This window comes from Copadichromis virginalis, linkage group LG8 (assembly GCF_057382275.1).
Source record: "Copadichromis virginalis isolate Kocher_CV1m ecotype Utaka linkage group LG8, C_Virginalis_male_GT1.1, whole genome shotgun sequence".
Classification (NCBI taxonomy): domain Eukaryota; kingdom Metazoa; phylum Chordata; class Actinopteri; order Cichliformes; family Cichlidae; genus Copadichromis; species Copadichromis virginalis.
In genome coordinates this window covers 17,846,796-17,859,802 of record NC_140625.1, presented here as the reverse complement: position 1 = coordinate 17,859,802, position 13,007 = coordinate 17,846,796, and the positions used below count along the sequence as shown (strand labels likewise).

General features: G+C 43.1%; 1 protein-coding gene across 1 annotated transcript in view; it reads right to left on the bottom strand.

Annotated features, from left to right (window-relative positions):
- The window catches only part of LOC146703150 (protocadherin-15-like), a 230,776-nt gene that overhangs the window by 83,427 nt on the left and 134,342 nt on the right, over nt 1-13,007 (bottom strand). Inside the window, exons 21-23 of the mRNA XM_085466271.1 lie at nt 7,336-7,455; nt 6,146-6,331; nt 4,761-4,997 (exon numbers count right to left, since the gene is read on the bottom strand). Of these exons, the coding sequence (XP_085322397.1) occupies nt 4,761-4,997; nt 6,146-6,331; nt 7,336-7,455 (543 nt within the window). The remainder of the gene's footprint in view (nt 1-4,760; nt 4,998-6,145; nt 6,332-7,335; nt 7,456-13,007) is intronic.

Below are 13,007 nucleotides of genomic sequence, written 5' to 3'. Positions count from 1 at the left end.
CAATAATAAATGCATGCATTTTGGACAACTTCATGGTCCTAACTTTGTGGGAACAGTTTGGGAACCTCAACCCAACAGAACGCTTTTAGGATAATTTACAGAAGAGACTGTGACACAGGCCTTCTCATCTAACATCAGTGTCAAACCTTGGAAATACCTTGGAAGAATGGTAAAAAATAAATACATTCCTAAACAATGTGGAAAGCCTTCCCAGAAGAGTTAATGCTATTATAGTTGCAAAGGATGTGCCAACATTATATTAAAGCTTATGAATTAAAATATGTGATGTCACTCAAGTTTATATGCATGTGATGGCAGACGAGTGAAAACCTTGGGCAATACAATATGTTTGAGCCTATATTTATACTGTTTTACATTGAGTGTATCCACCCACAGCAGTCCACCATGTGCTTCTTCTGGTATATGGCAGCACCACTTGTTTCATCACAAATTGGTTTGTGAACCCTTTTTTTTGTATGATTGTGAGCATCACTGTGTTGCTTTTTGGAGCCAGAAGGGACTGTATTTGGACGAGAGGGTGGAATGCTAAGTTATCTGCTAACACTAGCAAAGGTGATTAGCAAGTCGCATCCATAGACTTTATGGGTGCATTGCACAGACACAGATACCTGCTAATAAGAGCATAAAAATAAAATACCCAAATTTTACTCACCAAAACTGGAGGACAGACTTCTTGGGAGGTCTGTTAGTATAATAATTAATCACACAGTAAACCATATTATTTGTTAGATATTTACATTTAAAATGATCCAAAAGCCACCAATACTTTAGTTATGTCATGGTCCTGCGGCCATGACTCAGTGACTTTGTGTTTGTGTTCCTTATTGTTGTTATTCTCTTTATCATTCTTGGGCTGTTTTGGGATGGTTTGTGTTTTGGGATTTTAGATACTGGGTTTTGGGTTTGTGCTCCCTCTATTGGTCCCTGGTGTTAGTGTTCCCCTGTCTCGTCAGGTTAATCAGGTCCAGCTGTGTCTCCCACCTGTGTGTGATTTCCCAGTGTCTCTTTGTGTACTTATAGTGTGTGTTTTCCTCTGCTCCTCGTCGCGTCGTCTGTGTTCATACCTGGTGTAATCCCCTGCGTGCTCTCCCTGCTGTTCTCCCTTCATGCTCAGGTTTGCTATTTCTTTGGGTAGTTTCTCCCAGTTAGTTCATCCTTAGTTCTGTTTTACCATCCCCACTTTATATTGGATATTATCAATAAATCACCCTCACACCTGAATAAGTGCTGCGTTTTGAGTCCTCCTTCCGCTCTCCACACGGCCGCTGCCCCGGACCGTGACAGTACGACGCGAACACAACATGGACCCAGCAGCGCTTAACCCGTCCAGGGAGCTACGGGAAAATCTCATCGATGCCACACAGGAGCTCATCGACCGGTGGCTGGAAAACCCGGGTGGCACGTCCCAGCGCGCTATAGAGAGGCGGCTACAGCGTCTGGTGACCGGTCTCCCATGGCTTCTGGGCTCGCTTTGTTCGTGGGAGCGGGAGTTCCTCCTTTTGGACCTCGGACTTCACCCCCCGTCTGCTTTTACTTTCGAGCAGCCCGAGGCGGTGAGCGAGCGACATGTTCTGGCTTCCCCAGATTCCGGGACTCTGTTTTCTGGGGCTATTCAGAGCGGGATGGGAGACTGTATGGATCGCTTACCTACCTTCGTGGTAACGGATCCTTCCCAAGTGGGCGTGTACAAACCCGCTGCAAAACTGACAGACTGTGTCTCTGCCGCTCCTTCTGAGCCAGGACTTTATTGCCATTCTCCGGCTCAGTTCTGTGTCCAGCTACAAGCTTCCCAGTCTGTAGCTCCACCGTTAGCCTCCCTAAGGGCACAATTACATGTTCTGCCGCCACTCCAGTCAGCCACTCAGCCACCACCACCGCTAGCATCGCCGCAACCCGTAGTTCAGTTAATGGCTGAGTCACAACCTTCACACTGCTTTTCCACCGCTGTTTCTGAGCAGGGAGACAAACTGTTTCACTACGGACTTGTTCCTCAAAAGCTGGCAACATTAGAGACTATTGCTCACTCCGGGGCTTCCCCAGAGGCTGGGTTACTGCCCTCAGCTTACTCTGGACCCCTGGAGGCCAAGATGCCAGCTGTGAACTGCACCGGGCTGTCACTGCCTGAGCAGGCTCAGTGCTCTGCGCAGCTGCAGCCCTCCTTATGTGTGCCGGAGGCCCACGTGCCTACTTGTTTTGTTTCATGTGTGCCAGAGGCCCGCGTGCCTACTGGTTTTGTTTCATGTGTGCCAGAGGCCCGCGTGCCTACTGGTTTTGTTTCATGTGTGCCAGAGGCCCACGTGCCTACTGGTTATGTTTCATGTGTGCCGGGGGCCCCGGTGCCCACTGGTTCTGCGGCTGTTTTCACTGGGGGGCCCGAGGAGCCCGTCCAGCCTCCTGTTTCGCCTGCTGGGGGGCCCGAGGAGCCCGTCCAGCCTCCTGTTTCGCCTGCTGGGGGGCCCGAGGATCCCGTCCAGCCACCTGTGGCTGCTTCTCCACCTGTGGCTGCAGCGCCGCCTCCTGCAGTACCATCACCTGCAGCGCTACCACCTGCTACTGCCACGCCTCAGCCTGAAGCTTCATCCTCGCCTGGCCCGGCTTCATTCTCGCCTGGCCCGGTTTCATCCACGCCTTCATCCTCGCCTGGCCCGGCTTTATCCTCGCCTGGCCCGGCTTCAGCCTCGCCTGGTCCAACTTCATCCTCGCCTGGTCCGGCTTCAGCTTCATCCTCGCCTGGCCCGGCTTCAGCTTCGTCCTCGCCTGGCCCAGCTTCAGCTTCTGCTTCAGCCTCGCCCGGCCCGGCTTCACCCTCGTCTGGTCCAGCCTTCGTGTCTGCATCTTCGTCTGGTCCAGCCTTCGTGTCTGCATCTTCGTCTGGTCCAGCCTTCGTGTCTGCATCTTCGTCTGGTCCAGCCTTCGTGTCTGCATCATCGCCTGCAGCAGCGTCTTCAGCATCCGCACCATTGCCTGCAGCAGTGTCTTCAGCATCCGCACCATCGCCTGCAGCAGCATCTTCGCCCGCTGCGGCCCCGGCTTCCGTGCCTTCAGCCTCGCCTGGCCCAGCCTCGTTTGGGTCTGGAGCTAAACGGCCGTTTTCTAGACCGCTGGCTAGGCTACTGGCCGGGCGCCGTCGCCTGACCGGCCGCCGTTGCCTTCCGCACGGCCGGCCCCCGGACCGCCATCGCCTGAGCGGCCGCCGTTGCCTTCCGCACGGCCGGCCCCCGGACCCTCTTCGCCTGAGCGGCCGCCGTTGCCTTCCGCACGGCCGGCTCCCGGACCCTCTTCGCCTGAGTGGCCGCCGTTGCCTTCCGCACGGTCGGCCCCCTGAACTTTTTGTGCGCCGTCACGGCCTTCTTCGTGGACGGCCTCCCGAACTCTTTACGCGCCGCCGCGGCCTTCTTCGTGGCCGGCCGCCTGAACTGTGCTTCGGACTCTGCTCCGCTGTGAGTTTTGTGAACGTTTGTTTGGGACTCTGGGGTCTTCGTTTTGGTCATGGCCCGGTCCCTCCGTCCTGGGCCCCCTGCCGCCCGCCCGGGTCTGGTGGTGTGTTTCTGTGGCTGTCAGGGGCCAGCCCTTGAGGGGGGGGGGTACTGTCATGGTCCTGCGGCCATGACTCAGTGACTTTGTGTTTGTGTTCCTTATTGTTGTTATTCTCTTTATAATTCTTGGGCTGTTTTGGGATGGTTTGTGTTTTGGGATTTTAGATACTGGGTTTTGGGTTTGTGCTCCCTCTATTGGTCCCTGGTGTTAGTGTTCCCCTGTCTCGTCAGGTTAATCAGGTCCAGCTGTGTCTCCCACCTGTGTGTGATTTCCCAGTGTCTCTTTGTGTACTTATAGTGTGTGTTTTCCTCTGCTCCTCGTCACGTCGTCTGTGTTCATACCTGGTGTAATCCCCTGCGTGCTCTCCCTGCTGTTCTCCCCTCATGCTCAGGTTTGCTATTTCTTTGTGTAGTTTCTCCCAGTTAGTTCATTCTTAGTTCTGTTTTACCATCCCCACTTTATATTGGATATTATCAATAAATCACCCTCACACCTGAATAAGTGCTGCGTTTTGAGTCCTCCTTCCGCTCTCCACACGGCCGCTGCCCCGGACCGTGACAAGTTATTTGAACTAGTAGGAACTGGCAACCATCTAACACTCAAAGCAGCCTTGCTCCAATACATGTAAGACTTAACATGATTTAAACAGATGGGTTTAAAAAGAATTCCTCCACATATTTGATTTAAAAGGGAAAACCAGCTATGGTGACTGCTACTATAAAGTTCTCTTTTGGAGCGAGTGTCAAATGGTCATTCAAAAAAATGCAGTTTTTGGTGCTTTTTTTCAGCCCAAAAGGTTGCCGCTTGGACTCTACACCAAACAGATGTTGCAACAATCAATTCTAATGCTGCCGATGCCACTTGGATGGCAAGTTAGCAGTTGTATCCGCCAATTGGTACTTGCCATTTTACAATGTAGACCACACTGTATTTTCACACGCTGGTTCTAAAATGCTTTTTTGGTCTTTTTTATTTTCCTGACTGAAAATGCTTTGCTTGCCTTTTCCATATTCCATTTTCATTCATTATTCATTTATTAAACCCCCACCAAAAAGCATAATGATCTTCCAATACCTGCTACATCATAACGCCAGTTTACCTTTCTTCAAACTAAAGACACTTTACTAAAAGAGTAGAAAATATTACCCATCTTTATGTCCACACAGAGAAACTAGCTTGTAGACACATACCTACGCACTCACCATTATTCTGACTGTAACAGAGGCTAGTCCAGGAGGCATGTTTCCCTTTGTGTCCAGGGCCTCTACAGTGAACGTGTATGTGGGCTCTGACTCAGACAGAGCCTCGAAGTCCAGAACCTTGAGAACTGAAAGCTCGCCTGTTCTGGAGTCGATGTGGAACAGCTGAGTGATGTCCTGGTCCGAGCCTTCGGTTCTGATTCGGTAAGTAAGGTTGGAGTTGAGGTCAGCGTCTGTCGCCTACAGAGAACATGGAAAGGAAAGCAATATCACTGCAATGTGAATTTCTAATACTTGTCAGTAGGACAAGAATCCATATATACCTGCTTGTAACACACTATAACAGTTTAATTAGATCTATGTTGTGTTGTTGTCAGAAATGCCTGTGGTAGTAACCTTTAAATTACAGCTGGTGGTCCATATCTTATGTAATAATTTTAAAGTGTAGCTGTGCAGCTTTATCTCACATTCTGCTGCAGTGTGCAGCGTGTCTGCAAGTGTTATCAAACTATCAATGTTCTATCACTGCATGCAGCATAAATATAATTTTCAATAATTTGTGCACAAATAACATTAAATTAGACTGACATCAATGGGAATTTTTAAGATAAAGGGATTTATTAAGAACATTATTAAGGACATTAAACATATTAGCTTGATCTGTATATAAAATAAATGCAAACCAGCAATTTGTGTCTTTGCTAAGGAATGCTAAGATTTGATAAAAAAAAAAGTTCTTCTAAACCTCTACAGTGCTATAGAGATTTAAATGATAACGCTAACATTGAGAACACAAGAAAAAGTGATGTTTTAATTAAGAAACATATAAACATATAAGCTGTGTGATTGCTCTCAGAAATACACTAAAAACAAACAGAAAAAAACAATTGTTCTGGGAAATTATCGTTGGTTAGATCAATGGCAGTACAAACAATTAACGCACACATAAAAACAGCATAAGCAATATAGAACAGTTCCTTTAGGAATCCATTCATTTGTTTAAAGACTTGTGAGCAACACTGAGTTGGATCTTCTTCAGATAAAAAATACATGCCAGAGTTATCTGCTGAAGAAATTACATTTTATAATGCAGGTAGTTTTCTCAAAAAAACCCCCATCTTTCTTTGCTGCACTGTTTATCTGCTGATTCAGATATAACTGTACTAATCTAAAACCAACCAATGCATCAGCAGAGATGATTTATTTGTCATGATCTAGTTTCAGTAAGTTTTTGTTTGCAACAAAGCCTTATTTACACTGGAGAACTTTTTCACTTTACCAAAAATTTAGATATAAAAGTTCCAATGAACTACAGATTTTTTTCTTTTTGTTTGATTCGCTAAACGCCTAAGCTACAAAACCACCTGTTCCTCTTTACAAACACTTACCTTTAATTGTAATATAACAGTGCCCTTTGGGCTGTTCTCCGGTAGATTGACATTGTAAGTTTGTTGGGTGAATATTGGGCTGTTGTCGTCTATATCCAGAACGGTGACACGAAGTGTTAATCTGGATCGCCGTGGATTCTCTGCACCATCCCAGGCTTCAACCGTGAGATAGTAATGGCCTTTAACCTTCAGGAGAACACAGATTCAAAATTTAGCATTAACAAAGCTACAAACAAGAATTACTTTCTCACAGCTTTCTTCCACCAACCACCCAAATTACAGTTTGCATTCATGTCAACCAGATTTTAATTCTGAGCTGCTGGATATGTCACCACTATATTGTTTGACAGTACTGTGCAAAACTCTTCAACCACTCCTCTTTTCTTTAAATTTTGCTTTTAAAGGGCAATGGTTCTGAGCAATAGTTCTCTAGCAACAGTTCAGAAAGGTGTTTTTTTTTGGCTTCTTTTGCACACATTTTAAGTCCGTTTGTTATAGACCTATATTAGCATAAAAGCAGCACCTAACTACTGGAATGATCCATTGTAGTGTCTAGACATAACTTCTCTTTATGCACTTTATTATTAGGAACAAAAACCGTTTTTCTACAACAAATGCCAACAAAACACAGTTTGAAAGGCAAAATATTTTATTTTTGCACAAAGAAGATGATTCATAACAAAATATTTGCTGAAAACATGTCATATCTTGCTATGATGTGCAGTGTGTCCTTAAAAAATTTGAGCCAAATAGACAACTGGAGAACAAAAGAACAAGTATTAGCCCTGAATGGCAAGTCTCCAGCATATGAATAGTTTCTGAAAGTCATGTCGTTAAGAAATGGGGAAAACAAAAATCCAGCAAGAAACTGGCCCAGGATCCAAGAGAAGCTGCTGGCCCTTCAGTTGATCTGGATAGGTTTATCTTTACTGCACTGACAGTTTATTCAGCCCCGCAGTTCATCTTTCATTCCAAGGGAATGTTAATGCCAGATTTTGACAAAACTCCTCCAACATCATCAAAAGATCAAATTTAAGAGAATGGGACATATAGAAGGATTTGCAAACCAAAAACACACTTCTTTCAGCCATTCCTGTTTGTGGAGTTACGTCATAAAAATACTATTACCGTTTACAGTTGTCTGCTTTGCCTTAAACTAATTAGGAACAGAATCTGTAGCTTCGTCTCACCTCTCTGTCCAGTGGCACTGCAGTTGTAATGGTTCCAGTGGCATTGATGGAAAACAGCCCCTGGTGGTTGACGAGCCGATAATGGACCTGACCGTTTGCCCCCAGATCTGGATCTGTAGCCTAAACCAGACAGAACAAAAAGCACAGGCACACACATAATAAGAAAAGGGAATTCAAGGGTTTAATCAGCTGTTTTGAAATGCAAGCAGCACTTCAGGCTGCCTTTGAGGTGAGTCATTCTTTGAATAAAAAGTCCTCTCATATTAAACAAAGTACATGTGTAAATCAATGATGTACAACTCTTAACATTTTTTTCAATCTTGTTAACAACTGCATGGTTTCTCTTTTGAAATTAGGAAAGATACTGGGTGGGTAAGGGGGTGAATCAATGTATGTGTGAGAAGGACAGATAGCTGTGAATGATGAGAATTATTAACAGCATTTCCTGCCGTACAGTTTCATAAGGGGCCTTATGTATTTGCAGACTTTTTGACAACTTTGACAACAATTGAAAGCGGGTCAGAGTTACATGAAATCATCTGTCCTGCCATATTGTCTGAGCTAAACTTTATTCAACATTCTTTTAGCTATTGCTCCTATACAAAAATCCAAAGTTTTTTGGGTTTGATTTGGCAAGGGTGTCGAGACAAACTTGAGGGATCTGCTCTCTTTTCCCACTTATTGCAACTTGTCCAAAGGTGTTAAAGTTACTTCCCACCAGCAATTCTTAAACTTTTCCAGAGTTAATGAGACAGTGGTTTCAATTTTCACTTGGAAGAAAGTAGATCACTGTCTTCTTCCCTTTGTTGCATCGCTTTTATCTCTGCATCTGTTCTCCAGTCAAACCCTTCTCCACATCATCTCTTTCAACTACTAAAAAGTAGTGAGAAGGTGAGAAATTGCAAGCTGCTGTTCTTTTCACCCTGTCTAAATGTTCATCTTGTCCAATCAGCATTCTCACTACATTAAAATAGATGAGGCCAGAGCAGGGGAGAGGAGAACAGAGGAAACATTAACACGACGCACGTGTGTGTATTTGTGTGTGCGGGCCTAGGGTTTGCTTACGTTGCTGTTTCATACAAGTTCCCAGAAGTGAAATATAATTTGAGAGTCAGTGGCAAGTGTTAAAAATAATTGCTTCACACCTGTTCTGAACAATAAGAAAACTGTGAGTTCACATACTATGTCTATGGCATAGTATGGCAAGTTTTGCTCAGATAATTAGCAATCTGTTTATACAGCATTACTAAACAACCTTAAACAACTGTTCATTAACCTGGTGTGTTAAATGTTTATAGTAATAAACTGTGATCCCATGCCTTCGAATTTCACATTTTAGAACTAAAAATGACCTGTAAACACCACAGTTGCAATAATCTATATAGCTTTGGGGCTAAATTCAAATGTTAATGTCTCCCGAGCAACTAAAGACTGCAAATTTTCATGGAAGTAACTGGTACGTGCTTGATAAAAAGTATTTACAAAAAATATATGCTACTGCACCCAAAACCTTCTTGCATTTGATCACTTGTGGATTGCAGCAGTTGCCCATTGTTTGCATGGAAGTTGCCAAATTGTCTGCAAACAGTTGACATCTACTCTCTGAGTTGTTGTGAAGCTGTGAAAATTGCAACATAAACCAAAACAGGAGACCATTTGGCTTAAAAGAAAAAGTTGCGCTTTTTCAAACATTTTGGCTGAAGCAGTACGACAAAACGTTTACTCATACTTTTACATTCTCTGTTTCCGTTTTGCAAAAATAGAGAATGTTCCATTTCTGCCATCTGCTAGTGACCAAGGCAATCACAAGGAGATGTTTCTTGTGCAGCATCATACTTCAACCTAACGACCATCAGCCACTGCTTGTCAGTTGGGGAGTAGAGAATTTTTTCTAGCAACCAGTAAGCAAATTCCATGTGACTGAAGCCTTGTATGTGACAAAAGTTAAAGAGAAACTTACATCAACTCAGCAATTATAAATTACTAAAGAAACAAATGGACACGCAAAAACATAGTAACCAGAAGATGAGAAAAGACATTGAAAATAACGACTAAAACAAAAACACAGTATTACAGCATGATATACTCAGTGTTGGGGAGTAACGGAATACATGTACCGCCGTTACGTATTTAAAATACAAAATATGAGTAACTGTATTCCGTTACAGTTACCGTTTAAAAAGGTGGTACTCAGAATACAGTTACTTTGTTGAAATAAATGGATTACACTGCGGTACTTTCCTGTTTCATATTGTCGCGGGTCAGGACTGTTTGGGTTTTGTTTGACAGCTACGTTCTGCTGTTCCAGGCGGCAGCGTTACGGTTGCCATGGTTACAGGGTGACGCTCTCTCTCTCTCTGCGACTGTGTGTTTCCTGGGTGAGAGAGCGCCTTTTCGTTGTTGTTGTTGTTGTGCTAAGCTAACAGGCAGAATGCTACAAGCATAGCTCTAAAGAATGTAGCATCATGGGCAGTGTAGTCCGTGTTGCAGGGAGAATGGACTGCCATACACGTTATGGGTCTGTGAGCGCGAGGAGGGAGAAAAAGGGGAGTGGAAAGGTACGAGTTGTCATCGAGGAAAAACGGGAGCTGGAAGCATGTAAATATAATAATAACCACTTCAGCCAAGAAGAGTGCCTGACGAGCCCAGTTGTAAGTAAGCTATTAAGACTCGACTGTACACCGTGTTCGTGTTTTCCTCCGAAAACGGAATGTTGGAGCAGTCTTTCAACGCCTCTCTCTGTCTCTCGCAAGAAAAGTTGACCCACACAACAAAGTAAAGCTATTTTTCGGCTACGAGCCGACAGGGACCCCGCCGTATTAGTCAGAGGTCCCTTTACTACAGTTCAGAGTCGCGGACCTTCAGTAATAGTAATAAATCACACAGCAATAGTACATTCACGTTGTTGTAAAAAGCATGATAATATATTAAGTAATCCAAAGTATTCAGAATACGTTACTGTCATTGAGTAACGTAACGGAATACGTTACAGAATACATTTTGGGGCATGTATTCTGTATTCTGTAATGGAATACATTTTAAAAGTAACCTTCCCAACATTGGATATACTTAAGGTTAAAATAATGCAGCCATTTACTGAGATGGTAAATTTGTGGAAATTGATTTTTTTTAAAAACTGAGTTGCAGATGGTCAGGTTTTCAGCGCTACTAATGTGCCAAGGGTTTTCAAGTATGCAGTGATGAATGTGATCGTGAAGAGGTTTGCTAGAGGTCATGCTGACCTGTTGGAGCAGGTCAGAAAACTGAATGGAAAGTGAAGGGAACCTTTCAAGCAGTCCATGAATGCTAATTATCTAAGGGAGAGTTCTCTCCTCAGACAGAAACAGGTCATGGTCAGATCCCTTCTCAAGTCATAGTCTCTATTTATTTCACAGTAATTTGTAAAACGTTGTCCCCAATGACCATCTGAACTCCAGAATGAGCAAAAATTTACTTTCTGCTTGTTAATTCTCAAGGCCAACCTGAATTACTATATGTTTAAACATTAGCTTTAATTGAAATTTGGATTATGCACAGTCTCTTTTCCTGTGGTCCTTGTGTAATTACTTTGCAATCCATTCCATAGATTGGAAGTCCTGAATAAAGGTGCCAAGGGTGCACTGATCACAAGTACACCTCTTAGTAATTTGGTTGAAGGTGGCGTTGTGATGCACTTTGAAGGTAAGGGTTAATAGACACTCACGGCTGTGGGCACACCTTATTCTTCTACCATCTGGCTTACAATTCCAGAAGGATTCCAGGGGCATATAAACATTCTTTTCTAGATGGCAGAACTAATAAATTTGAAGCCCTGTATGAAAGTCTGTTTATCAAAGGGTATTCTCAGGATGGCTGCTTTACTTATGGTTGTTGTTTACATGTTCAGTGTTGCTGATTTGATCCTATAGTCTAGCTCTGTCAGAACCAACTTTCTTCCAGAACTTCAATGGGCTCTTTGAGGGTAAAAATTTAGTAGTTTGTCAGATTCAATTTGGATAAATTCTCTTTCAATGAAGGTAATACCTTGACAACTATCGGCTATTAATAACTGTACTCTTAGATGAGGATAAAAAACTGACAAAATCAATTTGAGATCAAGGTAACACAAAAAGCAAAGTGTTTTTTGCCTACTTTGCAACAACACTGTGGAACAAGACTGTACAGTCATGCTAGCAAACTGACAGCACAGCAGTGCTTTGAGCATTATATATAGTGTATACAGAGTGTATGTCTCCATTGTAGTCAATGGGGACACATAGCATAGTCCCAAATCAGCCTTATGTTTTAACCAAAAAAGGAAGGGCATAAAGAGAAAACATGTCTGACAGAAAATCCCCTAGAAGACACTCACAAGGTGCAGATGGGGTATCTGTGTTACACAAATTCAACATGGATGGGAAAGTATCAGATGAAAAGGCTGATATGCTTAATTATGCATGATTTTAAGGATGTTAATGTATTCACGAATTACAGTAAGAGTAAGTCCTAACCTTAAAGCTCCCTTAAGTGATGGTAAGTGTACAGTGCCACATAAAAATCTCGAGCCACCCCTCACCTCTTTGTATTTTGCTGTGAAACTGGCAGAGGTTCAGCAATTTAATAAAATGTGCAAACAGAAGTAAAGATACGTTATATAAGGCAAAGCCAGAGGCTGTACAACTCTATCAAGCTTGAGAGTAAATATCTGGTATGACCACCTTTATTCTTCAGCACAGCCTGAACTCGATAACAAGCTTTCTTGTAATTTCTTTAAATAGTCTTCAGGAATAATTCTCCAGTCTTGAAGAACTTTCAAAGCTCTTTTCTGGATGCTGGCTGCCTTCTTTTCTGTTCTCTGTCGAGATGATCCCACACTGCTTTAATAACGCTGCGGTCTGCACTCTGGGGATACCTGTCCATGACTGATAGTGCTCCACTGTGTGTTTTCTATCCAGGTGTGCTTTTATGGCACTGGCAGTGTTTTGGGAGAATTGGCAAGATATTACTAATCATGGCATTGGATGTAGATCCAAATCTGACTGTACGTTTCTGCATTTATTTTGACAAGATCCCAAACACAAGAACTGAAATACAACAGCTGAATGCATGAAAAAGCCTCCACACAGTGTTTTTTCCTGACTCCTTCTGTACATACAGATGTACAGTGATGGCAATTCAACCTTAAATCAACCCTAAACTTCAAATCAATCACTCCACAAGATTGTATGTCATGCCAAGATATGCCAAGTTTTTGATAACACCTTGTTGGTGTAAAAATACTATTTTATGGCTGTCAGACTGTTAATCTTTCTCAATTTCTGTTTTTTCAGCCACAGAAACAAATTATATACATGTGTGTAAATGGCTGCTAGTAGTCAAGTGCCTCAAGGTACTGATTTAAAATTGGTTGTATGATTGTTTTATTTTTCTTTTCTGTTTTTTTTTTTCAGGCATGCCACTTTTGTCTTTCCAATCTACCTAAAGATCCAATTTAAAATGAGCTCTTTTCATTTGTTTCCTGTCATGTTTAGACACAACACTTTTAGATCCCTTGAGTTGGGTAACGTTTTAGAAAGTAATAGGTCAGTATTAAATGGATTTTTAAGAGGTTCTTCTGAAAATGGTCACGTACAATGACTGGACTGAAAATAAGTGAAAAAGCAGCAAATGTCCAAAGAAAACTCTGAAAGACC